Genomic DNA, 26542 nt, shown 5'->3' with positions numbered 1-26542 from the left:
CCCTCTGGTGGTGCGTGATACCCAGGAGATGGAGTGGCTGCCACGGGAAGCGCCAGCCACGCTGTTATCTGGGAGCTGGGGCTGCCAGCCCTGGGGCGCGATTAGGGGCCACGGCAGTTTGTCTGTGGTGCAGCGTGGGCGGGTGTGGGGGCTCACTGGCTCTGCCCCTTCCTCTGGGGGGCTACCAGTACTGGGGATGAGCTAGGGCCAGGGCTCTGAGAGAGGGGCCTCAGGACCCCACAGGTGCAGCGAGCCAGGGGTAGACTGGGGGCCTGGGGCCCGCCGTGTCCCTGAGTCTGTGTGGGACTTGGCCCGCACTGGGGAAGACTGGACTGAATTCCCCACTCCTCTGCCCCCCGGGAAGGTGGGCGCCGGCCTCAGATGGACGGCACTGTCTCGTACTGGGGGGCCCAAGCCTGACAAGCCAGGAACAGGCCCTGGACACTGAAAGGAAAATATGTGACGGCAACAGAGGGAGTCGTGGTCACTATCCCTGGCTCGTCTGTGGCCCCAGCAGCACAGCTGCAGTCAGAAAGGGTGTGGGCCGACCCCATGCGGCTTAGCGCAGGTCTGGCTGTCTGGACGGGCACCGGCCATGTGTTGGGAAGCAGGATGATTCCGCCTTGACCCCACCGTCCTGAGGGGGCGGATGGGAGGGGGCAGGTGGTACCCAGCTCAGCCCACGGTGGGCTCCCCAGCCAGCCTCAGAAGGAGAGCGTGGACCCGTCGGATGGCTGGCCAGACCATTTGGATGGACAAGTGAGTGCCCAGCAAACCTGCCTTTAGACAGCCTCTCCCCACACGCCCACGCCCTGGGGCCAGCTGGGCGGGGTACCAGAGACCCAAATATACCCAGGACAGCAGCGGCCCGGGCTCAGATCCTGGCATCCCACTGCCAGCTATGTGGCCTCTCGGGGCCTCAGTTTCCTCATCTGTATTGGGGGGGGGACCAGGAGAGGGCCGACATCATAGGGCCATTCGGGCAGGAACGGGCGACCGCATGCCGGCTGGCACCCTGCAGGCCCAGGGGAGGGGGGGCGCCATGGGCAGAGTCCTGGCTGGGACCCTGGCATCCTGGGTGCACAGGTAGAGGACACGGCCCCTTGTGGGCGGGCTGCAGAGTGACATGGCCGGCCTCTGTCCCCCTCGCTGCGGGGCCGATAAAGGGCGCCGCCTCCTGGCCACGTCCTGGTCCCCTGCCATCTTATCTGCCCTGGGGAAGACAAGGACCCAGTTAGAACATTGTAGCCGGGCCTCCTGGTGTATTTACACGTTATCTGTGCCATTAGGCCGGCGGTTATCTGATAATCGGGCCCATTAAGGCCACAGCCCGCCCGATCGGGGATCCAGGAAGCGGGGCCAATGCAGCAGCGCTTGCTCGGGGCCCAGGCCAGGCCACGTGAGGCCTCTGTGGGCCCAGGCAGCCCAGGTGGCACCCGAGGCACAAGGCGGCCCCGCCCTCCTGGGCAGAGGGCGCATGGCCTGGGGAGCGACTGCCCTGGGAGGGCATGGCCACCGTCATCCCCTCGGCTTTGAGGACACTGAGGCTCGAGACGGCAGGTAACGTGCCAGGTGTGCGTCTCCCAGGGCGGCCCGGGCAAATTCACACCCTTGCTGCCTCGAAACATCAGCAGTCTACTCTCTCACAGCTCTGGAGCCAGAAGTCCCGAATCACGGCGTGGGCAGGGCCGCATTCCCGCAGAGGCTCAGATGCAGCGTCCCCCCAGCTGTATCCCACCAGTCCCCGCCCCGTCTTCAAGTGGACTTGTTCCTGTGCCTCTTTTTTTCTGTGTGTCTCTTACGAGGACATTTGTCATTGGCCGTAGGGCCTACCGGATAATCCGATGGTCTCACCTTGAGATCCGATCTCAATCACATCTGCAAAGACCCAAACAAGGGAACATTCCCAGGTTGCGGGCCACGTCCAGCACCCCCCACAGGTCACGTGGGTCGTGCGCTGAGGCCGGGCTGAAGCTGGGAGCCCACCTGCAGACCCGTGCGACCCCAAGCTCCCTCCCCGTGAGAAGGGCTGTGGTGGGGCTCCTGGCAGAGGCTGGTCTGTCCACGTCAACGGAACCGAATCCTGCCAGGGGCCGGGCACAGAGGCCACTCCCCTAGCTGACACAGGAGCCACAGCCCGGGCCACGCAAGCTGGCAGAGTCCGGGAGCTTGGCCCTGATCACAGCACAGGTGGCCGCGGCCCGCGAGCCTTAGGCCCTCAGCCAGGCGACAGCCCGCTCGGACAGGCAGCCGCCGACCAAGGGCCTCGGCAGGAGTTGGGTCCAGACCTTTCCAGAGAGCAGGCGGGGGTCCTGCAGGGAGTGATGCTGGCGCTACCCGAGCGCAGTCCGGCTGTGCCGAGGGCCTCGGCCAGCAGTGGGCGGGGGAGGGGAGGAACACTTGGCTCCAGGCCTGGCTCCCCATGCTGGGCCCTGTGCTGAGATGCTAAGAGGATTGGGAGGTGCGGGGTCCCAGCATTTCACAGCTGCCCACACAGTCGTGCTCTGCGGATTCTGGGGCTCAAGCTGATGGCAAGGGGCTGGGAGGACCGTGTGGAGGGGACGGGAGGCGGTCTCAGCGGCGTCATCATCCTCCACTCTGCCTGCCCCCACGTGAGGCAGTAGGGGTGACCCGGCTCCATGTGTGCGCCCTAGGCTGTGCAAGGCACGCGCGTCCCAACGCAGCCGCCAAGGTCCCGCCGAGCGGTACGCGCGTCCCAACGCAGCCGCCAAGGTCCCGCCGAGCGGTGCGCCCACCTGCTCAGTGCAGCTGCAGGCGCCCCTGCTGTCCTATCTCTGCGACCTGCCGTCCCCAGAACAGGTCTCACTTCAGGGGCTGGCCTGGCCCCCAGGACCTGGCACCAGCCACCATCCCCGTAACCTGGGCCAGGGCCACCCTCCCGCTTCTGCCCTCAGCCCCCCAACTGCTCCCGGGGGGGCGGGTGCCGCAGGACGGGCTGGACCTGGGACCTGGACCTCCTCACACCTCTGACCTCTCTCCCCGCAGATGAGCTGAAGCTGCTGCTGCAGGACGGACAGAGGTGCGTGCGGGCTCGGCGCAGCCTCGCCGAGGGCCTGTCCTGGGGCCCGTTCCGCGGGAGCATCCAGACCAGAGCCTCGTCCCCCAGGCAGGCGGAACCGGTAAGGAGCCCTGACCCCGGCCGCAGCGGCCAGGACAGTGTCTGGCCCAGGGCACAGGCCCCTTCAGCCCCCTGAGCCAGGCCCGGGCTAGACTCCCGTGCAGAAGCAACTGCCACTCCACGTGAAACATGTCAGGAGATGCAGGGAGGAGTTAACTGCCTGGGAACACAGGGAGGGCTGCCTGGAGGAGGTGATGCGGGGCCTCTGGGACCTCGGGGTGACACAGGGAGGGCTGCCTGGAGGAGGTGAGGCGGGGCCTCTGCGACCTCGGGGTGACACAGGGAGGGCTGCCTGGAGGAGGGATTCTTTCAGCAGGCACTTAATGAATGAGTAGACGTTGGCGAGGCAGAGAAAGAGAAGGGCTTTCAAGGGAGGGAAGCAATAAGGAACCAAGTGGTGGGACTGGACCTGGCCTGTGGCCTGTGGCTGGGGAAGCAGACAGGGACTGCCCCCCGGCACTGGGCTTCATGGGTGGGGCCACCCGTCGTGGTAAGCGAGGTGGTTATTCGTTGCGTTTCCGCGCCTGTGGCCCCCAGACAACAGGGAGAGAGCGCTGCCTGAGCATCTCTAGCGCGTGCTGACGACCACTGGGCTGTCGTTTGTCTCGGGGTTGCTGCTGAGCTGCTCTCAGTTGTTGGCAAGTCGGTGTGGCGTCCTCTCGCAAAGGGTACAAATGCTCATTTTAAAATACGTTTCGGTTAAGCAAGGGCGTTGACGTATGGGAAGCAAGTGTGGGGCGGTGGAATGGGCACGTACGGTGTGGTGGGAACCGGGAGGGGCCTGTGCTGGATGAGAGTTCATGGTGACGCTTGCCTGGGAGGCCGGGCAGCACCCGGGTTGGTCCCCTCAAGCCCAGGCTCAGGTGCCCCAAATGTGCAGGCACAGCCATGGCCTGGGCCCTTCTGATTCCTAACGTGGCGTTCAGGTGTGGCAGGTGCCCTGTGATGCTGGGCCTCGTGGGCCTCTGATGGGCCTTCGCTGGCAGTGGCGGGGCTGTGGGGGGGGCTTCCCGCCAGCCCTGCGCCTGGAGGCCAAATGCTGCCTAACAGCTGGGACTTGGCCTGCAGCAGGGCTGGTAGAGAGCCGTGGGCAGGATCCCCAGCGGCAGCTCTCGGACTACAGCTCACAGCCCGCACGCACTCCCGTGTGCAGTGAACCCTGAGCCGTGGGTCACGCTGCCTCAGAACCTCAGCGCTGGGGCCCGGGCCTCGGGAGATTGGAGACGTCTCAGCTGAGGCCCCTGGGCTGCCCACGCTGCCTCTCCCAGCTGAGTGGCCAGGTTCAGAGGGGCGGTGCTCACCCAGGCCACTCAGCCAGGGGGTGGGAGGCGGCCCAGGACCGAGGGCCCCCACTTTCAAGGCCAGGCCGTCCCCATGGCACAGGGTCCAGGTCCTGGGGTCTCCTACCCTGTGGCTGTTTTGCCGTGTGCCCCCAGGCAGGCCTCCACCTCTCTGAGCTTCTGTCTCCTCAGCCTTTGGGACCTCAGCGGGGGGGACACAGGGGAGCCCTGAAGGGTCCTTGAGACCTGCAAGGTCCTGCAGACCCTGCAGCCTCCCCGCTATAGGCAATGAGCTCCCCGTCACTGGAGGTGTACAAGCAGCAGTCGACTCTTAAGAGAGAGGGTAGGCCGTTGGGCGGAGTTAAGAGGAGCTCCGTGACTCTCGTGTCTGGACTCTCAGAGAATAGCCGTAAGCAGTGATGGGACAAAGCCGGGATGGCTGAGGACTGGGGAGCTCAGTGTGTCCTGAGCAGGGCCTGCACCTCTCTCCTCTGCTCCCTCCTTGGGGACAGTCAACCCTCTCTCCTCTGCTCCCTCCTTGGGGACAGTCAACCCCTTCCAAGATGGACAGTTCCAAGTGCGTGTTCCAGACGCACTGCTGTGCGCCCATCCTTATACTCGGCCCCTCGTTTTCTCCACCCCCCATGAGGCGGGTACTGCTGTTCCCATTTCCCAGATGAGGAAACTGAGGCTCCAGGAGGTTAGGTAACTTGCCAAAGTCACCAGGACCAAACAGCAGAGGGGAAATCACTATTTTCCTAACCACAGAGACCGCTGCAGGACGGGGATGGGGGGCTGGAGATGCCCGCACCAGCCCTGGGATCCCCACCGCACCCCCACCCCCAGGCCCTCCCCTCCCGCCTGCAGCCTCCTCTCCGGGGGTTTTGTCCTCCTTGGGCCCAGGGCGCAGGTCAGCCTGGGGAGACTTGGCGTGAGGTTGGAAACCCTCTCCAAGCGGAGAGATAATCCAGGGAGTGCGCCAGAGAAGCGGGCCTCTGAGGCTCTGCAGAGGGGCCCAGGGAGGAAGGAGCTGCCTGCTCTTCCCTGCAGCTTTATCTCCTGCAGAATTAAATCCTTGATTAACCCTTATCTCCCCAGCAGGCACTATCTCCGCCTTGGCGCCGAGTGTCCAGACACACGTACAAGATGATTGATTTCTTAAAGATATGCGTGCCTTTCCGATACTTCATTTATTGTCTAAATATTTTCACTAACATTTCAGCAGGCCCCTTATCGAGCTCAGCTGATGGGCCCCGGTTCTCTCCCCCGTGTACCTCCCGCCCCTGATCGTCCTGTCACCCGCCAGGCAGTTTGTCTTCGCTGTTTGGAGAGGGAAGCGGGAGAGGGGCGACGCTGGGGTGTGGCAACCCTTTCCCACTGGTCTCCTCAGGCCCAGGCTGCTTGCAGGCCATAGGGGAGGCAAGGAGTCTCCCCTCACAGTCCCTGCACACACTGGGCTTCGGGTGTGGTACCCCAGAAAGGACACAGCACGCAGAGCCTGCCAGGAGTCGAGAATTGGTTCTGACACCAACTTGCTGTGGGACCTCAAGGTCCCCCAGGATCCAGGTTCCACCACAGAAACCCAGGGCTTGGAGGTGCAGCAGTTCTAAAACTTGTACCCAGCTGCAGAGGAAATGTTCAGGATGGATGGAGGGGTAGATGGTGGAGGGAGGGATGGATGGATGGAGAGACAGGTAGATGGAAGATGGATGGGTGACGGTAGATGGTAGATGGATAGGTAAAGGTGGGTGGATGGTGCATGGACTGGTGAGTGGTGGATGGATGGTGGATGTGTGGATGTGTGGATGGATGGATTGGTGGAAGATGGATGGATGGGTGAACAGTAGATGGACACGTAGATGGAGGATAGATGGGTGAATGGATAGATGGACAGGTAGATGGTGGATAGATGGGTAGAAGATGGATGGATATATGTACAGGTAGATGTTGGAGGGGTCGGTGGGGACAGGTAGATGGATGGATGAGTAGAAGGTGGATGGTTAGGTGGATGGTTGATGGAAGTGTGGATGGTGGATGGACAATTAGAAGGTGGAAGGGTGGGTGAATGGTGGACACATGGGTGGATGGATGGATGGATGGATGGTAGATTGCGGGGGATAGTGGATGGACAAGTAGAAGTTGGATGGCCGGGTGGATGGACAGGGGAGAAGGTGGCTGCATGGGTGGGTGATTGGATGTGTGGATGGATTGGTGGATGGTGGGTAGAAGGTGGATGGAAGGGTGCATGGTGGATGGATGGGTGGGTGTGTGGAGGTGTGGATGGATAAATGGATGGCAGATAGACAGGGAGAAGGTAGATGGACGGTGGATGGACTGGGAGAAGGTGGATGGACAATGGATGGTGGATGGATGGGTGGATGGTTATGGAGGGGCAGTTGAGTGGATATTGAATGGATAAATAGATGGTGGATGGACAGATAAATGGCAGATGGATGATGGACAGTAGATGGACGAGTAGCCAGTGGATGGGTAGGTGGATGGTGGATAGATGGGTAGATGGATGCATGCACAGGTAGATGGTGAACAGAAGGCTGAATGCTATGCTATGGATGGGCAGAAGGTGCGTGGATGGCTGGATGGTGGATGGACAGGTGGATGGTTGATGGAGGAGGGATGGTGGATGGACGGGTAGAAGAAGGATGGTGGATGGTAGATGGATGGATGGACAGGAGGATGGTGGATGGTAGATGGATGGATGGACAGGAAGATGATGGATGGACGTGTGGAGGGTGGATGGAAGGGTGGATGGTGGATGGATAATTAGAAGGTGGAAGGATGGGTGAATGGTGGATAGATGGGTGGATGGATGGACAGGTAGATGGTGATGGATGGATGGTAGATGGATGGGTGGAAGGTGGATTGCAGGGGATAGTGGATGGACGGTGGATAGTAGATGGACAGGTGGATGGTTGTGGAGGATCAGTTGAGTGGATATTGAATGGATAATGGATGGTGGATGGACGGGTAGAGGGTGGTTGGAAGGGTGTGGTGGATGACGGGTAGATGGTTGTTGGAGGAGTGAGTAGATATTGGATGGAAAAATGGTTGGTGGATGGTGGATGGACGGATGGATAAATGGTGGATATGTTGATGGTGGATGGATGGGTGGATGATAGATGAACGAGTAGCAGGTAGGTGGGTGGATGGATGGGTGGGCAGGTGGATACGTGGATGCATAAATGAATGGTGGATGGACGAGTAGATGGTGGATGGATGGGAGGTGGGTGGAAGTATGGATGGACACATAGATGGTGGATGGATGGGTCAATGGTAGATGGACGAGTAGCAGGTAGTGAATGGTGGATGGACAGGTAGAAGGTGGATACATGGGTGGATGGTGGGGGGAATGATGAAAGGATGGGTAGAAGGTGGATGGATGGGTGGGTGAGTGGATGAATGGGAGGATGGATGGATGGACAGGTAGATGGTGGACTGATGGGTGGAAGGCAGAACGATGGGCAGAGGTGGATGGATGGGTGGATGGGTGGGTTAGTGAATGTGTGGATGAATAAACGGATGGATGGTGGATGGATGGGTGGATGTGGATGGATGGGTGAGTGGATATGTGGATGGATAAATGGATAGTGGATTGCCATGTGGATGGTAGATGGAGGATGGACAGGTGGATGGTGGATTGATGGGTGGATGGTAGGTGGACCAGTAGGAGGAGGATGGATGGGTGGTTGGTGGATGGATGGGTGGGTGAATGGATGTGTGGATGGATAAATGGATGATTGGGTGGATGGATGGACAGACAGGTAGATGGTAGATGGAAGGTTGAATGCTAGATGGATAGTCAGAAGGTGGATGGATGGCTGGATGGTGGGTGGACAGGTGGGTGAGTGGATATGTGGATGGACGGGTAGATGTTAGGTGGATGGGTGGGGACAGGTAGATGGTGGATGGATGAGTAGAAGGTGGATGGTTGGGTGGATGGTTGATGGAAGTGTGGTTGGTGAATGGACAATTAGAAGGTGGAAGAATGGATGAATGGTGGATACATGGGTGGATGGATGGATGGGTGGATGGTGGATTGTGGGGGATAGTGGATGGAGAGTAGAAGTTGGATGGCCAGGTGGATGGACAGGGGAGAAGGTACCTGCATGGGTGGGTGATTGGATGTGCGGATGGATTGGTGGATGGTGGGTAGAAGGCGGATGGAAGGGTGCATGGTGGATGGATGGGTGGGTGTGTGGAGGTGTGGATGGATAAATGGATGACAGATAGATAGAAGGTGGATGGACAGATGGATGGTGGATGGACGGGGAGAAGGTGGATGGGTGGATGGTTGTGGAGGAGCAGTTGAGTGGATATTGAATGGATAAATGGACGGTGGATGGACAGATAAATGGCAGATGGATGGGTGGACAGTAGATGGACGAGTAGCCAGTGGATGGGTAGATGGATGGATGGACAGGTAGATGGATGCATGCACGGGTAGATGGTAAATGGAAGGTTGAATGCTAGATGGATGGGCCGAAGGTGCATGGATACCTGGATGGTGGACAGACAGGTGATGGTTGATGGAGGAGGGATGGTGGATGGACAGGTAGAAGGTGGATGGACACATGGATTGTAGATAGACACGTGGATGGTGGATAGATGGCTGGATATGTTGGATGGATGGGTGGATGATAGATGGACGAGTAGCAGGTGGATGGGTGGGTGGATGGATGGGTGGGTGGGTGGGTGGGTGGGTAGGTAGATACATGAATGGTGGATGGACAAGTAGATGGTGGATGGACGGGAGGTTAGTGGATAGATGGGTGGGTGGGTGAATGGATGGACACATAGATACTGGATGGATGGGTCTATGGTAGATGGACAAGTAGCAGGTAGTGAATGGTGGATGGACAGGTAGAAGGTGGATACATGGGTGGATGGCGGGGGGAATGATGAAAGGATGGGTAGAAGGTGGATGGATGGGTGGGTGAGTGGATGAATGGGAGGATGGATGGATGGATAGGCAGATGGTGGATGGATGGACAGGTAGATGGTATACTGATGGGTGGAAGGTAGAACGATGGGCAGAGATGGGTAGATGGGTGTGGATGGATAAATGGATGATAGATGGACAGGTAGATAGTGGATACATGGGTGATAGATGGACAGGTGGATGGTGGGTGGACGGGTGGATGGTAGATGGCCGAGTAGCAGGTGGATAGTTGGGTGGATGGATGGACGGACAGGTAGGTGGAAGGTTGAATGCTAGATGGATGGTCAGAAGGTGGATGGACGGCTGGATGGTGGGTGGACAGGTGGATGGACAGGTGGGTGAGTGGATGTGTGCACGGATAAAGAATGGTGGATGGATGGGTAGATGGTGGGTAGATGGTTGGATGGATGGATGGACAGGTAAAAGGTGAACGGGTGTATAGGGGATTGATGGGTAGAAGGTGGATGGACGGGTGGATGGTGGATAGATAGGTGAGTCAGTGGATGTGTTGATGGGTTGGTGGATGAATGGGTAGAAGGTAGATGGATGAGTAGATGGTGAATGGATAGATGTTGGCAGGATGGGTAGATGGATGGATGAATGAACAAATGGGCCCTCACTCACTCGGCCCATCCGTCTGTCCAGTTGTCCTCCCACGGCTCACCCACTTTAGCCACGAGGCCACCGTGACATCAGTGAGAGCTGGGAGGGTGCCCCCTGGATGGCACGCAGGGCAGCAGGTCTGAGCCTGCCTGTGAGGCTGACGTGGGACCATCCAGGCCCAGCCGCCAGCTGACCGCACGCAGATGGGCTCTGAGCGGTGGGGCCCCTCCAAAGGCCGCTGCCAGCGGTCATTGCCTGGCACAGCCCGACTCCCAGCAGGATGATCCGGGCCAGGGGGTGACGGGGCTGCGGTGCACGAGCCCAGTGCCCTCCTGGCGAGGCCCCTCTTCCTCTGGCTGTTATAGGGAGTAATTCCCAAGGGAAGGCGCTCAGCCCAGGCGTGGTGCATCATGGGTCTTTCTTTGCCAGATGGGGCCATGCCTTGAGCCGCCCGTGTCGTGCTTCTCTTGCCTCATGAAACGTCTGGTGCCAAGGGTGGAAAGCCATTGCCTCTGGCGATGGTGAGTGGGACGCAGGCGGGGGCTTCTCAGGACACGCTGAAAGGGAGAGATGAGCGCAGGCCCCGATCAGGGCCTGCCCCAGGTTCCCGACCTCCCACGAACCTGCCCGCAGTGCCCTGGGGAGGCGTTCTGCAGGCCCCCACCTCCCCTCGACGCTACTTCACGCGCTGTATGGCGAGTTTGGGAACAGCCTCAGATACGGCTGTCACAGCGGATGCGGTAGAGATAGGGTTTCTGATGGCTATCAGCGGGCACAGAACCCAGACACTGACCTCTTTGTTGGGGGAACAAGGAGGGTTCTCAGATGCACCCAGAGAGTTTAAAGTGGCCGTCCGCTGTCCCGGGGCTGGGTGGGGCAGCCTGGAGTCAGGAGGGAGGGACAGGGCGACCCCCAGGGCTAAGGCAGGGTAGGGGCCAAGCTTTTTTCAGACGCCGCACCCGGCCTGTCTGGGGTGAACCCCAGACCCAGCAGTGAGCCTGGGGCGCCGGTGGAGGGGAGGCGGCCGGCAGTACACACATCTCTGATCATTTTAGGCTCGCACCCCGCTGCCCACGGGCAGGGCCAGGAAGGGAACCTGCCTCAGCCTGGCGCCTCCGACCACCAGAGAAAAGGGCTTCTGTTCCAGGGCTGCTTGGAATTGGGGGATGGGGGGAGAAAATAAATAACGGGGCAGGGGGGCAAGCTGTAGCCCTAGCGCACGGCAGGGTCCAGCTGCCCGGGACAGTGCGCGTTGCCACCCCACAGGGACGGGGACAGGGGCAGACTGGGCATGGCCGTGCTCCTCTCCCCGGAGCCGTGGGGCGCCGGCTCTTGCACCCCTCGGGTCCGTGCGCAGGCAGGAAGGCTGGTGATGGTGGGCCCAGCCTGCCCCATTTAAGTGGGGGCCAGGGGCCCCCAGAGTGTTAAGGGCTGAGGGAACGAGGGTGGAGGGTCTGGTGGTCATACGGCCTGGATCTCCTGGCCCCTCTCCCTCCTGTGAGTCAGGCGCGGGGTGCAGGATGCAAGCCCCCCTCCAGGTCCCCACGTCCCCTGCCCCTCACCCGCCCAGGGCAGCCACCAGGCGAGGGGCCGCTCCCAGCAGGAGGCACACAGCCGGGAACACAGCGCCGCCGTCTCCCCTCCACTCAGATGGACGCGGAAAATTCAGGGGTTCTGCAGCGTCAGCAGAGCTGTGCGCGGGCGCTTTTATCATGCCGCGAACACGCCGCTCCCGGGAGTGATAAGCATTAAACCGACCGGGAGGCTGTCAGTCTCAGTTTGAGGGTTTAGAAATATTGGGACGAATAATTAGATTTCATATCGTTACCGCAGCACCCATCGGAGGATCAGGCAGATTAATTTTTTTCTCCCTCCTCCACTCATTAATATTCATTAGAGACTCAGGGAGACCCTGGCCTCCGCCTCTCTGCTGGCCCAGGTCAGGATAGCTGGGACGTGGGCGCCGCCGGTCAATCGCTGCTGTGCCAGCACCCCCCCCCCCCGGTCCCACTTTGGCCCCCCAGCCTGTCCGCAGCTGTGGGTGATGGGGACCCCCAGGTCTGCAGCTGCCCGTTAAAGCATGCTGCTTGGTGGAGACACTCGCCCCCAGTTGATACCTGGCGGTTGCTGGCCTGCCGCCCCAGTGGACATCAGCCTCCTAGGTCCGAAGGCTGTCCTCTGCCCACTGTGTCCTGCGGGCCAAAGGGAATGGAGAAGCAAGGGTGGCGGGACTCCTGTTTGTCCTGTGTTTGTCACGTGCCAGGCGGCTTCACACAGGCTTCCACTTCCCAGTGCCCAGGGAGACTGAGTCAAAGAGGGATGTGACCCACCCCCAGAGCAGGTGGCAGCACAAGGACGGTGGAGGGAGCCCGGACTGGACCCGATGCCCAGCTCTGGAGCCCACGTGCTCCCTGCAGGCAAAGCTCAGTAAAGCCGTGGTCTTGGACCAGGCGGGGAGATGCCCAGAACACGTCAGGGGACCTCCCATGTGTCACTGCTCCAGCCATCCCATCACGCTAGCTTCCTGGCCAGCTGCCCCATCCAGGTGACGGCGAGTGACACTGGGCCTTGAGTTAGAGCTTCTGATACACAGTTTGACTAAAAAGCTTTTATTTGCATAAAACAAAGAAAATACTCAGACACGAATGTGCTGTGCCTTTCCACACGGCGCCCAGTGGCGGAGCTTGGGGACCCCCTGCAGGAGAGGAGCCGTCCACAACCCATCCAGCCCTGGGGCTGTGGCCTGAGGGGCGGCTGCGGTCATCACCCTAACTTTCTGCGGCCAGTCAGGGCCAGGGTCTGTACCTCATCGCCTCCGTGTGGCAAGGGCCAGCCCCCTCCCAGAACCATGTAGGACAGGGGACGTATGTTTGCAGTGCCGCCTGGGGGGGGTGGGGGAGGGTGCCGGAAATCAGGCCACCCCTTCTGGGCGCCGCTGGCAGCCCCGAGTGAGAACCGAGCTCAGGAGTGCTCTTCCACTCCGGGCGCTGCAGAGGCCTGGCTCGCAGCCTGCGTCTGGTCCAGTGCCCCACCAGGGAGGGGCAGCAAGAACGGAGGTCCGGGTGTGCCTCCCCGCTCTGCCACTCACTGGCTGTGTAACTTTAGGCAGGTTGCTCCACCTCTCTGGGCCTCAGTTTCCAAGGGAAACCAGCACCTGACCCACGGCAGGCAGGCACTGGATCCCTGCTGCATGCGTGTCGCCAGCGCTTGGCAAGGACCCGCAGCCTGGACAGGGTGCCCACGGGGCAGACTCTCAGGCATCCCTCACAGGGAGCCCCCCGCTGCCCCGGCCAGCCTCTCCTCTCTCCTGCTGACTGTGTCCGAGGGCGTGACTGAGTCCTTGCTGACCCCCCTCCCCGCCCCCAGAGCCCGGCCCTGACCCTGCTGCTGGAGGACGAAGCCTGCTGGCTGAGGACGCTGCCCCGGGCCCTGACCGCGGCCGAAGCCAACTCGGAGATCTACAGGAAGGGTTGGTATCCTGGCGTTTCCCTCACTGCCTTCCGGAGGGTGGGGGGTCACGGCTCCCCCTGGGCCGGCTCTTAAAGGGAAACCAGCCTGCTTGGGCCGGGCCGAGGGGCTGGCCACCGCCGCCACCACACGCCCAGTGCCCCCATTAATGCTTGCCTAGGGCTGGACAGGCGTCGGCCCCGGGGGTCGGGGAGAGCGGGCCCAGGCCAGGACTGCCCTCAGGGCCTCTGGGAGACCACAGGGACAGTGGACACTGGCAGGGCCTGGTGGGCCCACCTGGGGGTGCCCACTGGACCAGGGCCCTGTGCGGCCTGACTCCCTCCAGGAGTGGTCAGGAGGGCCATGTCCAAACCCAGCTGGGGGGCCTGGGACAGGTCCCCTCACCTTCTGGGGCCTCTGTTTTGTGAAGCTGAGGAAAGCTCCACGTCCCTCCTGCAAACCTGCACTTTCCAGGAGTGGCCCTGGGAGGGCGGGGTGGGGTGGGGGGACCCCCCCATTACAGATGAGGCAGCTCAGGTCCCGGGGAGGATGTGGGGAGCCAAACACCACAGCATGGCCACGGGAAATCCACCTCCTTCTTCTGGGGCGGGGGGGGCTCCGCTTTGGTAGAATGTTCTGGGGGTGTCACCCTCACCATCGCCTCCTGAGCACACTGGACTAAATGTCCTGTGGGCAGCCTTAGCCTTGTTTCAGGACAGAGCCAAAGGCCCCTGGAGGTGGGCAGGGGCAAGCTGGGCTGCTGCTCCAGCACCTCCCCAGCCCCTCCCTACCTGGGGGCCTCCAGGGCACAGCAGGGGTCAGAGCAGGTGCTGAGGTCAGCATCCGGGGCCCTGCGCGTTCCGTCTGCCCTGCCATTGGCCCCGAGGACCTGGCTAGCACAGCACCTGTGTGCCTGTTTCACCCCCTGGCCCACCCTCCCTGCTTTGGGGTGCTCTAAGGACCCAGAGAGCAGCTGGAAAGCACGGGAGGGCCCAGGTTGGCAGCAGGTGCCCAGCTGGGGGTACGTACACCTGGCGGGGACGTGGCCCAGTTAGCAGTGCCTGGCCTGTCCCCCCTGCTCGCCTGGTCAACAGGGTTCATCTGCCCGGGCAGATGCTAGCCAGGTGGCCTGGTCCTGTGGGCAGCTCAGCCCGGGTCCTGTTGGCCAAGGCTGCCCCCCGCTGGCCACCGTGGCAACAGCCACGCTGGCTGAGTAGCGAGGAGCTGGGAGGCCTTTCTAGGGCGTGGGTGAGCGGCTCCCAAGCCCTCCCCGCCGCTCTGCTCCCCTCTCCCCTAAGAGGGCCGTCGCGCTCCGACGGACACAGGCAGGGAGGCCCAAAGAGCAGGCAACACCTAGTCGCCCTGAGGAGGCAGGTGCGCCACGGAAACCAGCCGGCCACAGCTGCGAACCGGGTGTGGCTTCGCCCCGGCCACCACACCGGCTTCAGAACCCCCATGCCTAAGCTGGGGCGGCGCAGCGGGCATCAGGAGGATAAGATGCGCAGGGTCTTTGCAAAGGCGCGGCCGCGGTGGCCTGGGGCTGCCGGCGCCCCGTCACAGACGCCCTCCCCCCGCAGATGGCGCCCTCTGGTGCAGGCTCACCAGGCCAGTGGCCGCGGGCGGACGGCTGAGCGTGCTCCTCGCAGCCGAGCCCCACAGTGCCCCCAGCCAGCCTGTGAAGGAGCCGGTGGAGCCCGAGGGCCTGGCCCCCTCCCCCGCCGCCGACATCCAGCTCCTGCCCCAGCAGGCGGGCATGGCATCCATCCTCGCAACTGCAGTTGTCAACAGTGAGTAACCCACTGCCTGCCCGCCCCCACCCCAGGCTCAGAGCTGCAGGCGGTGCCCAGCTCAGGATCTGCAAAGACTGGTCACCACTGCCACCTGAGCAGAGGTGTGCCCCGGGGGCACGCCCGGGGGCCTAGCAGTGGGGTTCCAGGAGGGGCTCCAGGGTGCAGTCAGCGTGCAGGGGGCCACGTGGTGAGCTCCCAGATGCTGACGGGGAGGCGGGCTCTGCAGCAGAGCGGGCTTCTCACCACAGCGCCTCTGGCACACGCTCCGCGGGGTCCGGAAGGCCCTTCTAGCTTGCCAGCTGGAGAGGCCGCGCAGGGCAGGGGTGGAGTCTGGGACACATGCACCGTGGGGTGCCCAGCAGCAGCCCTGCCCTCGCTCACTAGACGCTGGTACCATCCCCACCTCCCAGTTGTGAAGGACGTGGTCAAGTGTCCCTTTGGGGCAGAGCCGCCAGTGTGGAGAGCTGCAGTGGAGGGACCACGTTTGTCACTCCTCCCTACAAGCAGCAGAGGGTCTGAGAACCGATGAGATTCACCGTTTCTCAAATCCTTGTTCAACGTCCACACCGAACCAGGCGGTCAAGGCGCTGGGGTCAGCGAGGGGGGACAGCTGCCCGCCCTGAGGGGGCAGGCGGCACATCCACGAAGGAGGGCAAGTGGTGATGTGGGCAGTGGCTGGGGTGCTTGGGAGACACGCGCGCCAGGGAGAGCAGCTAAGCGGACAGCCCAGGCCCAGCGAGACGGCCACCGTGGCCAGAGCCAGACTCCGAGGGTGGCCCCGGACAAGGGCTGGGATTCCTTCTCAGAGAAACGACCGCGGCAGGGGGCTTTCAGGCAGCAAAGGGTACGACCCCATTTAGTTCTAAAATTGCATGGCTGCTAGACTGTAGGGTTGTAAAATTGGGAGAAAAGTGACCTTTTTAAGCAGGTCAAACGTGAAGACGGCACAGGGCCTGCCGGGGGGGGGGGGCGGGGGGGGGAAGCGGCAGCGTGAGGCCGGGGCTGCAGCACGGCCGCGGGGCGGACACTGTCCGTCCCATCGCAGTCAGGATGGAGGGCCCGTTCTGAGCAGCCTGACCCAAGACGCCTGTTGGGCACTAAGTGGAGCCCAGGAGGCGACTGGGGGACACGTGCTGGGGCTCAGGGTGCGGTAAGAGTTGGGGAGCTCCGGGCAGGACGAGGCCCCAGGGAGAGACAGGACCTGCAGACACTAGAGCCAGGGGTGAGGGGAGGCCCGCTGTGTTGAGAGCAAAGGCAGGCAGCATGGAGGTCACCGTGACCCAGATACTGGCAGCCAAGTGAGGAGGGTGACACCGGAGGGGTGGGGACAAGCACAGGTGGGTGGGCCGGACAGGGCAAGGCCACTGCCTCAGGGAGAATGGGGTCCTGCAGGGGAGCTGAGAGGGTGGTGGTGAGCAAACAGGGGTCTTGTCTGACGTTGAGGTTTCAGGAAAGAAGGGTGCTGGATAGAAGGGTCTCTCAGAGGCCAGGACGGCCACCCCACCAGGGCAGGGAATGGCATCTGGTGCCCAGGGGGCTGCCTCTCTGTCTCTTTTGGATGGGTAGGTCGGGGGGGGGGGGGCTGCAGGGAGCCCCAGGTGCTGGAGGGCTTCCTCTCAAGCCCGCCCAGGAGCAGCCTCTCTGGGCCTCGGTTTCCCTCCCCTCGGGTCTGACACTGGTCTGTGAGGGCATGGTGGGCTAGCATCGTTTATACCAACCCTACGTGGGCCTCTCCTACTGGTGGTCTAGAAGGGCTTTCAAAACCCGAGCTCCAAAGTCAATCAGACCCGGTTTAATTCTTGAGACTCCACCACTCTGGGCCTGTTTTCTCATCTGTGGAAGCAGTAAAGGTAATGCCGGTCTTGAGGTGTCTGTGCAGGTTACCTGGGCTGCATCCACCCGGGACTTGGCCCGAGGTCAGCCCTGGGTTGGTGGGGCGACGACCGTCCTTGCTAAGTTTTAGGGCCGGGGCTGGGGCCCACACGGGCCTCCGAGGCTCCCAGTCCCTTCGCTGTGCCGCAAGCAGCAGCGCAGTCCCCAGCACTGACCCTGCAGATACCAACAGCAGCCCACAGCTGGCCCCTCAGACCTGGATCCCAGCTCAAGGCCTCAGCGCTGCCCCTCAACCTCCAAATAAAAGGGAACTTGAAAACCAGAAATAACACAGTAGGAAGAGTTGAGCCGCAAACACCGCAGGCACAGGGGCATGAGGAGTGCCCACCTCACTTGACAGACAGGCACTAAATTCCTTAAGAGAGGCAGAAGGTAGAAACCTGGCAGCCCCCGGGGGGCAGGCAGACCACGTGTTCAGTAACTACCAACCAGCGGGCTGAGAAATACGTCCCAACCCGCACACGACCCCCAAAAGGTGTCCATTCCGTGTGAAGGTCAAGGTCGAGACCCAGAACAAGGTCTCCCCCCTGCCCTGGGTTCAGCCTAGGGGTGGCTGGCCAAGGAGCAGGGACAGAAACAACAAAACATTCCTTATCATTCTGCTGAAGCACCCACCAGAGAATGCTCACCAGCTGGCAAATCCACCCCCGCCATCCAAACCCCCAACCGCAAAGGTACTTGGGTTAAATGTAGTGAATTCAGGAAGTTCTGACCAGTAACACAGGTGTATGGGGGGGGCGGGGAAGGGCGGTGCACCGGGAGGCTCCTCCTGCTCTGCAGCTCCTGGCCTCAGCCCCCTGCCTACCCAGAGCCACGCTCACCTCTCGCCCTGCTGCCCCAGTGCTTGGGGACTCAGGCACCCAGCGGCCCCGCAAGTCCCACCGCCCCCGCCAAGTCACAGGGACAATCAGGTCACGGACCCCAGCCTCGCTTCTTCCGCGGGCACCCCCAAGAGACCACAGTGTCTCCTTATGGGGTTCCCTGTCCGGACGCAGCCCAGGGGCCACCCACCCCAGGATGCAAGTCCCCATGGCATCCTGAAGATCCGTAGAGAGGGGACACGGAGTTACCAAGGGACAGCTGAGAAGGCAAAGCAGTGAAGAGGGACAGCCCAGGTCACAAACCCCACCCCACCCCCAAGCTGGCAGACGCCGGGGCACAGCCCTCGTGTTGCAGAGGGCCCAGGGCCTGCCCCGGGTGCTAGGCGGCCAGCGCTGCTGCCGGGGCACCCCTCAGGCTGCACCCGCCTCTCCCGCCCGCAGAAGACGTCTTTCCCTGCAAGGACTGCGGCATCTGGTACCGCAGCGAGCGGAACCTACAAGCCCACCTCCTGTACTACTGCGCCAGCCGCCAAGGCACCAGCTCCCCCGCTGTGGCCGCCCCCGATGAGAAGCCCAAGGAGACCTACCCCAACGAGCGGGTCTGCCCCTTCCCCCAGTGCCGCAAAAGCTGCCCCAGCGCCAGCTCCCTGGAGATCCACATGCGCAGCCACAGCGGTGAGCCCCGCCCCCAACGGCGTGTCTCCCCGCCCAAGCCACGCATGCTTACTGCATTGTTCCTGGGGTTGCACAACTGCCGTGGACGTGCCCGAGTGGTCCTCCCACCCTGCCGAGCAGCCTCCCACAGGGCCCCAGGCCACTTGCCCCGCCTGCGACCGGCTGGGTGGTCGGCTGGGGGCTGGGCCCCCGATGGGGTCCTAGGAGGCAGAGCTTAGGGGCCCTCCACACGTGCCCGTGCCGTAGTCCTCGGCTGGCCAGGCTCCCTTACCGGGCCCCATGTTCCAGGAGAGCGCCCCTTCGTGTGTCTCATCTGCCTGTCCGCCTTCACCACCAAGGCCAACTGCGAGCGGCACCTCAAGGTGCACACAGACACGCTGACGGGTGAGCGGGGCCAGGAAGGGGGCGGCGGGGTCTGCGGGACGCAGCCACCGGCAGGGCTCTGACACCACAGCCTACCTGCAGGTGTGTGCCACAGCTGCGGCTTCATCTCCACCACGCGGGACATCCTCTACAGCCACCTAGTGACCAACCACATGGTCTGCCAGCCGGGCTCTAAGGTTGAGATCTACTCCTCAGGGGCTGGGCACCCCACTGCCAAGCTCCCCGCAGGTGAGCCCCTGGTGACCCTGCGGACTGGGAAGGGGGAAGCAGGCTCGGCCACGAGGGGTGGGGGTGGGGGGGTGTCGGTTTCGGCCTCGACGCTCCACCACCTCTGTGCCCAGCCCAGCTCTCCCTTCCCGCCCTCCCCAGCTTCAGGTCTGGCCCAGGCAGGTCCTGCTCCAGGCCTGAAGTGTGGCCCCTGGCGTCTCCCCGCAGACAGTCTGGCCGCCTTCCAGCAGCACACGGCGCTGCACGGCCCCCTGGCCTCTGCAGACCTGAGCCTGGTGCCCGCCCCATCACCGGGACTGGACAGGAAGGCCCTGGCAGAGGCCACCAACGGAGAGACCAGACCGGGCCCCCAGAACGGGGGTGGCGGCGAGCCCCCGGCGACCCCCAGGAGCATCAAGGTGGAGGCGGCAGAGGAGCCCGAGGCGGAGCCAGGGCCCCAGGCCCTGTCGCGGACGCCATCACCGCCCAGCGCCGGCCCCAGCCCCGTGCGCGTGAAGGCGGAGCTGTCCAGCCCCACGCCCGGCTCCAGCCCAGGGCCCGGCGCACTCTTCCTGCCGCAGTTGCCCACGGCGCCGCCTGCCTCCGAGATTCTGGCCAAAATGTCCGAGCTGGTGCACAGCCGGCTGCAGGCGGGCGCGGGGGTGGGCGCGCCGGCTGGCCTCTTCACGGGGGCGCCCAAGGGCGCCACGTGCTTTGACTGCGACATCACCTTCAACAACGTCAACAACTTCTATGTGCACAAGCGCCTCTACTGCTCCGGCCGCCGCCCGCCCGACGACACGCCCCCTGCCCGCCGGCCCAAGGCGGCCCCAGGCCCGCCGCGCGCGCCCCCCGCCCCGCCGCCCGCCGAGGCCGACGAGCAGCGCTCGCCGCCGGGCCCCGGGGCGCGCGAGGACGAGGCGGGGGGCGCGGCTACGCCCGAGGCGGAGACCGAGGCCGAGGCGGGCGGCCGGGGCAGCGAAGGCAGCCCAAGCCCGGGCAGCGGGGCAGACGAGGACGACGACCCCCGCCGGACGCTGTGCGAGGCCTGCAACATCCGCTTCAGCCGCCACGAGACCTATACGGTGCACAAGCGGTACTACTGCGCCTCTCGTCACGACCCGCCGCCGCGCCGGCCTGCGCCCGCCGGGACCTCCGCGCCCGCTGCGCCGCCCGTGCGCACGCGCAGGCGCCGCAAGCTCTACGAACTGCACGTGGCCGGACCCGCCCCGCCCCCGGTCGGACCCGCCCCGTCCCCGGTCGGACCCGCCCAGCCCGTCGCGCCAGGCCACGCCCCCACGCCGCCTGCGTCGCCGGCGCCGCGGCCCGGAAGCGGAAATGGAGGCGGAGGTGGAAGCGGCCAAGACCCGGCGGAAGGCCCCATCGACCTGAGCAAAAAGCCGCGGCGCCAGGCTCCCGCCGCCGCCCCTGGCCCTGCGCCCGGCCTACCGGCCCTGGCCGATTACCACGAGTGCACAGCCTGCCGCGTGAGCTTCCACAGCCTCGAGGCGTACTTGGCGCACAAGAAGTTCTCGTGCCCCTCTGCCCCGCGCCGCCTGCGCGCCGCCCCCGAGGACCCGCCCGCCATCGTCTGTCCCTACTGCCCCCCGAACGGCGTGGTGCGCGGCGACCTCATCGAGCACTTCCGCCTGGCGCACGGCCTGCTGCTGGGCAAGCCCCCGGCCGGCTCCGGCCCTGGCGCCGAGGCCCGGACGCCTTCGCCCGCCGCCCCCCGCGACGGCCTCAACGGCCAGGACCCTTGGGAGCCGCCCGCCGGCAGCCCCCGGCCCGGCCCGCCCCCGGCCACGTCCCCCGAGGCCGTGCCGGCACCCCCCTCCCACTCGGACAAAGGCGTGCAGACGCCCAGCCAGGGGACGCTGGCCTCCGTGCCCAACGGCAACCACAGGTACTGTCGCCTGTGCAACATCAGGTTCAGCAGCCTGTCCACTTTCATCGCCCACAAGAAGTATTACTGCTCCTCGCATGCGGCCGAGCACGTGAAGTGAGCGCCCGGCGCTGCTGCCCTGCAGGGGGACCCGGGACGCTCCAGGCACAGACCTCGTCCGAGAGGCTGCAGGGGGCAGCGCCCGCCTGGACCTTGGCACTTAATAAAGAAGTTCAGTTTGCTGAGCACAGTGGTGGAGCAGTCTAGTTCTCTGAGCGGGGGGGGGCCCTGCGGGGAGGGCACAGGCAGGGCCAGCAGCACCTGTAAGTACACACAGGACACTGCAGGCCGGAGTCCCGCAGTGGCCGTAAGAGCTGGATCTCGCCCCGCACCCGGGGCTGATGGCACTGCTCTGGGCCCCCTTGGGGCATGGGGAGAGCAGGCACTGCCCTTCTGGGTCCACTGTACCCTCCAGGATCCAGCCAGAAGCTCTGGTTTGGCCACCAGACACCAAAGGGAGGAGCTTAATCCTGGCCAGCGGACAGCTCTTCCACCTGCTCAGTGACAGGCCACCAAGGAATCAGGGAGGGGAGCATGGTGGGGAGGATGAAGCCCTGCAGTTGCCGAGGCTGATGCGGGAGAAGGGAGAGTGGGAGAGTGAGCCGCTGACAGGCACTGGGGCCCACAGCGAGCGGGCACTGGGGCCCACAGCGAGCGGGCACTGGGGCCCACAGCGAGCGGGCACTGGGGCCCACAGCGAGCGGGCACTGGGGCCCACAGCGAGCGGGCACTGGGGCCCACAGCGAGCGGGCACTGGGGCCCACAGCGAGCGGGCACTGGGACCTGGGGGCTGCGGTGGGCACGAGGCTGGGGCCACACCACCCCCAGTCTGCCCTGCTGCTGCTGACCATGACCTGGGCCAAACCCAAGCAGGAGGAGCCCAACTGTGGTCCTGGCACGTGGCAGCTGGGGGGCTGTGGGCACCCTCCAGCCTGGTGTCCCTGTTTGCAGTACAGAATGTCTCTTCCGATATACCAGGCCGCCTACTGCAGATGAAAGTGAAACCTGACCTCTCACCTTTCTCTGCCTCTGAACATCAGATGTGCTTCCTGCCACCCACCCAGACTCACTCACCTCCTCGATCGAGGCAGGTTTCCTCCCGCCCAGCCCTCAGGGGTGACAGGCTAAGGAGCTTGTGTTCGGACAGGAACAGTCCCCACACCTCGCCCACAGGTACATGGGACACGGCCCCCTCCCGCTTGCCCCCAGCTGGCCCTGAGTACCAGGGTGTGACCAGGGCTGCTGGACAGTCGGGGGCCCCAGGAGCCAAGCTGCTTTCCTGGTAAATGCCCCACGTTGTGAAGACCTTCCTGGCTCTGCTCTCCTGGACTGGGGCAGGGAGGCTCCCAGACCCCTCAACTCTGCTCACTGTTGCACCCCGGAGAGTCTGAGGCTCCGCCTCTTGAGTCCCACCACCAAGTGCGGCAGATGTCATTCACCCTAAGGCAGGGGGAACGTCCCTGTGTGCTGATAAGCACAGATGCTCAAAGGGGAAGGATGGGGGAGACACGGGAAGGCAGGGGAAGCATCTGTGCTCGCCCCCTCCCTTGCACCACGTGAGTGGAGGACAGCGCCACACAGAAAAGGGCCTCGGTGTCCACGCCCACCCGACCCCCACCCCAGGCCTGAACTGCTGGCCAGGCCAAGCTTTGTGCCAGGGAGGTCCTGCAGCTGGGTCCTGGGTCACATGCCCCCTGCTCTCCCCCCAACCCCGGTGCATGGCCAGCACCCTGCGGCCCTTGCCCCACTCAAGGTCCCCAGTGCTAGGCTCTCCACCCACAGCCCGGAGCCCACCTTCACCCTCCTCAGACCCCCATTTCCCACACACTGCCTCCTCTCATGCCACCCCATGTTCTCCCCGAGAACCTGCCACCACTGTCCCAGCTGCAGCCCAGGGACAGCGCTTGGCCTCCTTCCCACCTCTCTGGGAGCCCTGATGCTCCCAGACCAGCCCCCCGCCCCCATCCCCGAAGCTCACTCCACTTACGGTCCTGGGCAGGCACACGGGTTCCCGGGCCCCTATGTCTCTCTAGCCCAACCATGCCCCCCGCCCAGACCAGGGCCCCTATGTCTCTCTAGCCCAGCCATGCCCCCCGCCCAGACCAATGCACCCAATACATGTCCCTCAAGGGCCCTGACACGTCCAAGGCTGAGCTCTCCCTGCTGCGTCTTCTCCCCACACCTGCGCAGACGTGGCCATCAACCCTCAGTGTCACAGCAGCTGTGACCACGAAACCCGCCTCTGCCCATCCTGGCCCCCAGGTCCACAAGTTCGCCTCACTTCTCTCTCAGGCCGATTCCAAACCTCAGCGCATCTCACTGCCTCCGGGGATGGCCGCCCCCGATGGACTGCACTGTCCCCCGCCAACACGACTCTTCACCGCCAGGTCGGGTGGTTGGGAGACCAGGTGGGGTCACAGCGGCTCCTGCTGCACAGAGGTGGCTGCCAGGCCCTGGTCGTCGCCCCATGGCCTGTTCATGCTGCTCCAGCGTCTCGGCGCCGCCTGCTCCCTGCAAGGGGCTGCCCTTCTCACGCTGTTTAGAGACCTTCCCTGACCCTCCGTCCTAACACCCTGCTCATTTCCCCATCATAGTGGTCACTCTTCTTACCCCCTTCTCCCTGCCCCACGGGCCTCGCCGACCTTGACCACTGCCTCCAGGGCACCTGGCCCACGGCCCGGGGAGGGGCACGTGGTCACTGCAGCCCCCCACCACGCCCCAGTCGTCACAGCCCTCTGCAAAGCCAGCCCCGCCTGCCCACCTCCTGGGTTCCCTCCTCCATCCCATTCTCTGCTGGGCTCCTGCCTTCGGCCGCCGCCCAACGCTGTGCCAATTGCACCTCCCCAAGCCAGCTCTTATCAGGTGACACTGTACACACAGCATGCACAGCACTCGGTCCACATTCAAGGCCACTGTCCAACCCCAACTCCTCCTAATTGGGTCGCCCCCCCCACCCCGAGTCCTGTGTGCAAACCTCATCCAGGGCTCTGCAGCCCCGCGCACCCTGCACCCTGTGCTGCCCGTCCACCCCTGGGGAAACCCTGGCACTAGGAATCACTGCAGGTAGACGTTCCTGCCACCAGGGGTCAGCAGTGACTCGTTTACATGGGCCGGCAGGCCAGGTGCCAAGACCTCTCGGCCGGCCAGGGCACCCGCCCTCTGTCTCCTGAGGACCCAGAAAGGGTGGGAGGCGGAGGCGGGTCCCAGACGCAAAAGGAGAACGTGGAGGAGGGCGGCGTGCAGCCCGAGGACCTGTATAGTCTGGAGCCACGTGGTCTCCACCGAAGGCGCAACAGAGATGACCGGCGAGCAAGGGAGGAGCCCCGAGGGCAGGGCCCTGGGTGCGGGGGCGCACGGGAGAAGGCGGGGGGCCCAGGCAGAGTCCCGGCAGGCATCAGGCGGGTCATACAGCTGCCCGTGCAGCAGCCCTGGAGGTACAGCCTCTACCCTCTTCCCCCATCACCGTCCTCACAGGAGGACGTGGGCTCCGGGAGGGGGCGCGACCGGACATCGATCAAGCCGGTGCTGGGAGCACCACCGCTGAGCGCGCACACGGCTGCCGTGGCCACCTCCCCTCTGAGGCTCCGGCCCAGCCTTGCTCGCAGACCTGCCCTCGCCTGCCTCTCACGGGTAGCAGCTCCGAGCAGCAGAGCCCAGGCCCCCCACTGCACGGCCAAGCCCGGCCTCGGCGCCTCCGTGTGGGGACAGCCGCGGGGGACGACTTAGGAGAGCAGTTCCCTGGGACACGGTTGGTCCCCGTTCCCGAGAGCACGCTTCTCCGGGGCAGCCACGTCGCATCACCCGAGCCCCAGTGGAGAATACACATTCCAGGGGCCCCGGACGGGCTGAACAGGCCAGGGCCTGGGAATCGGCCTTGATCAGGTCCCAGCAGATTCTTCTCTGGCCAGTTTGAGAAACACCTGCAGGGCAGGTGGTCAGACACTGTTCATGCCTTTATGGTCAGCCCAGCAGGCGCAGGACGGCCCTGCCGAGGAGCCTCTGTCAGCTGGGGCAGGACGCAGCGAGGAGGGGGCTGGGCCCAGACCTCAGCCCTTCAGAACCGCACGTTCCGCCACTCCGTCCCAATACCATTCTGCCTTCACTGATCACCAGATGATCCTCGGAAGCCCCGGCCCCGCTAAGTCCAGGCCACGCTGCTGAGCAGAGCCGCCGGGGGCGGCAGCCATGCCCAGACTGCGGAGGTACCCTGGGCAGAGTCCGAAGGGCACGCGGCTGGGAGAGCGAGCTGGGACTCCGAGGAGTCCGGCCGCGTTACTTAACTAGGGGCTCGCGGGTGGGAACCGCCCCCAGCCGCCGTCCCAGAGAGGAGTGCCAGGCAGCACCCCGAGGAAAGGAGGGGACCCCGCCCCTGACGCTGTGCTTGCGGGCGGCGCAGCCCCGAGTCCTGACCGGTGTGACGGGGCACCCTCGCTCCGGGAGCACGACCAGGCCCGAGGCTCCTTTGTTGCCACACGGCTGCCACCGTCACGCTCGCCCCTGATCCCCACCCCCACCCCAGAGCCTGGCAGCACGAGAACTAATGCCCCGATGGAACCAGCCTGAGCATCGGCTCCCTGCGCACCTAACATGCCCAGGGGGCGAGCAAGCCCCTCCCTACGTGCAAACGGCCGCACAGTAGCCCAGGCGCTGTGCTCAGGGGCTGGGCGCTGGGGGCTGGAATCCTGCCACCGCTGTGCTGCTGCGGCCGACCCGTCCCAGGGAAGCCGACCAGGGCACCTGCAGAGGGAAGCGGCCACCGGGACGTCCCCATGACACTGTGAGACCGCATCAGTGGGCGACAACAGATAATTCAAAACAGAAGTTTGAGATGCAGACGTGTCTGGAGATTCAAAATAGTATAGGACTTTGCACGGCAAGAGAGGACAGGGCTGACTGGGTGTCACGAGTCTAACACCAGCTCTGAGTTACTACTCACCGCCCCCGAGACAGGGCCGCTAGCCAGTATTTCCAAGAACCCCAAAATGCAAAGGCTTTAAAAGACACCCAGGGTCTGAGGACCAAATTCTTGAGGGACACACATGTGACCTGACCCCCGCCCCTACCCAGGAGGGGCCACCCCGGGACCCACGCCACTAACTCAGTGGGAATCAAAGCAAAGGCTGCGGCCAGGGAGGATCCCGACACCACGAGGCGGCTCGAAGGACAGGAGACGACGCCCACAGCCCCGCCCCGCAGGCTCGGTTGGGAGAGGCCCTGCCCCTGCACACGCGGGAGCCCAGCCACCTCTGCCACTGGGGTCGCCCCTCGGACGCAAGAAAGCCGGGGGCGGGGAGCGGGGTACGCTGCATGAAGCCCGACTCCCCACCCCCCGGGCTGGTGGGTCTGTAACGTCTCTGAACGCGGCAGCCCCGATGGCTTGATTCCATCCACAATGTGAAGA

General features: G+C 63.9%; 1 protein-coding gene across 2 annotated transcripts in view; it reads left to right on the top strand.

Annotated features, from left to right (window-relative positions):
• The window catches only part of ZFPM1 (zinc finger protein, FOG family member 1), a 69294-nt gene extending 47967 nt beyond the window's left edge, over window positions 1-21327 (top strand). Inside the window, exons 4-10 of one of the 2 annotated variants that reach the window (XM_049703174.1) lie at window positions 3007-3140; window positions 13346-13448; window positions 15004-15213; window positions 18372-18605; window positions 18894-18989; window positions 19071-19217; window positions 19359-21327. In XM_049703174.1, coding sequence (XP_049559131.1) covers window positions 3007-3140; window positions 13346-13448; window positions 15004-15213; window positions 18372-18605; window positions 18894-18989; window positions 19071-19217; window positions 19359-21202 — 2768 coding nt within the window. In that variant the 3' untranslated portion in view covers window positions 21203-21327. The remainder of the gene's footprint in view (window positions 1-3006; window positions 3141-13345; window positions 13449-15003; window positions 15214-18371; window positions 18606-18893; window positions 18990-19070; window positions 19218-19358) is intronic. The other variant, XM_049703175.1, reaches the window with a different exon arrangement.
• The last annotated feature ends 5215 nt before the right edge of the window (window positions 21328-26542 follow it).

This window comes from Orcinus orca, chromosome 20, assembly GCF_937001465.1.
Source record: "Orcinus orca chromosome 20, mOrcOrc1.1, whole genome shotgun sequence".
NCBI classification, from domain to species: domain Eukaryota; kingdom Metazoa; phylum Chordata; class Mammalia; order Artiodactyla; family Delphinidae; genus Orcinus; species Orcinus orca.
The sequence above is the reverse complement of the archived record's forward strand: the minus strand, read 5'-3'. Positions and strand labels throughout refer to the sequence as shown.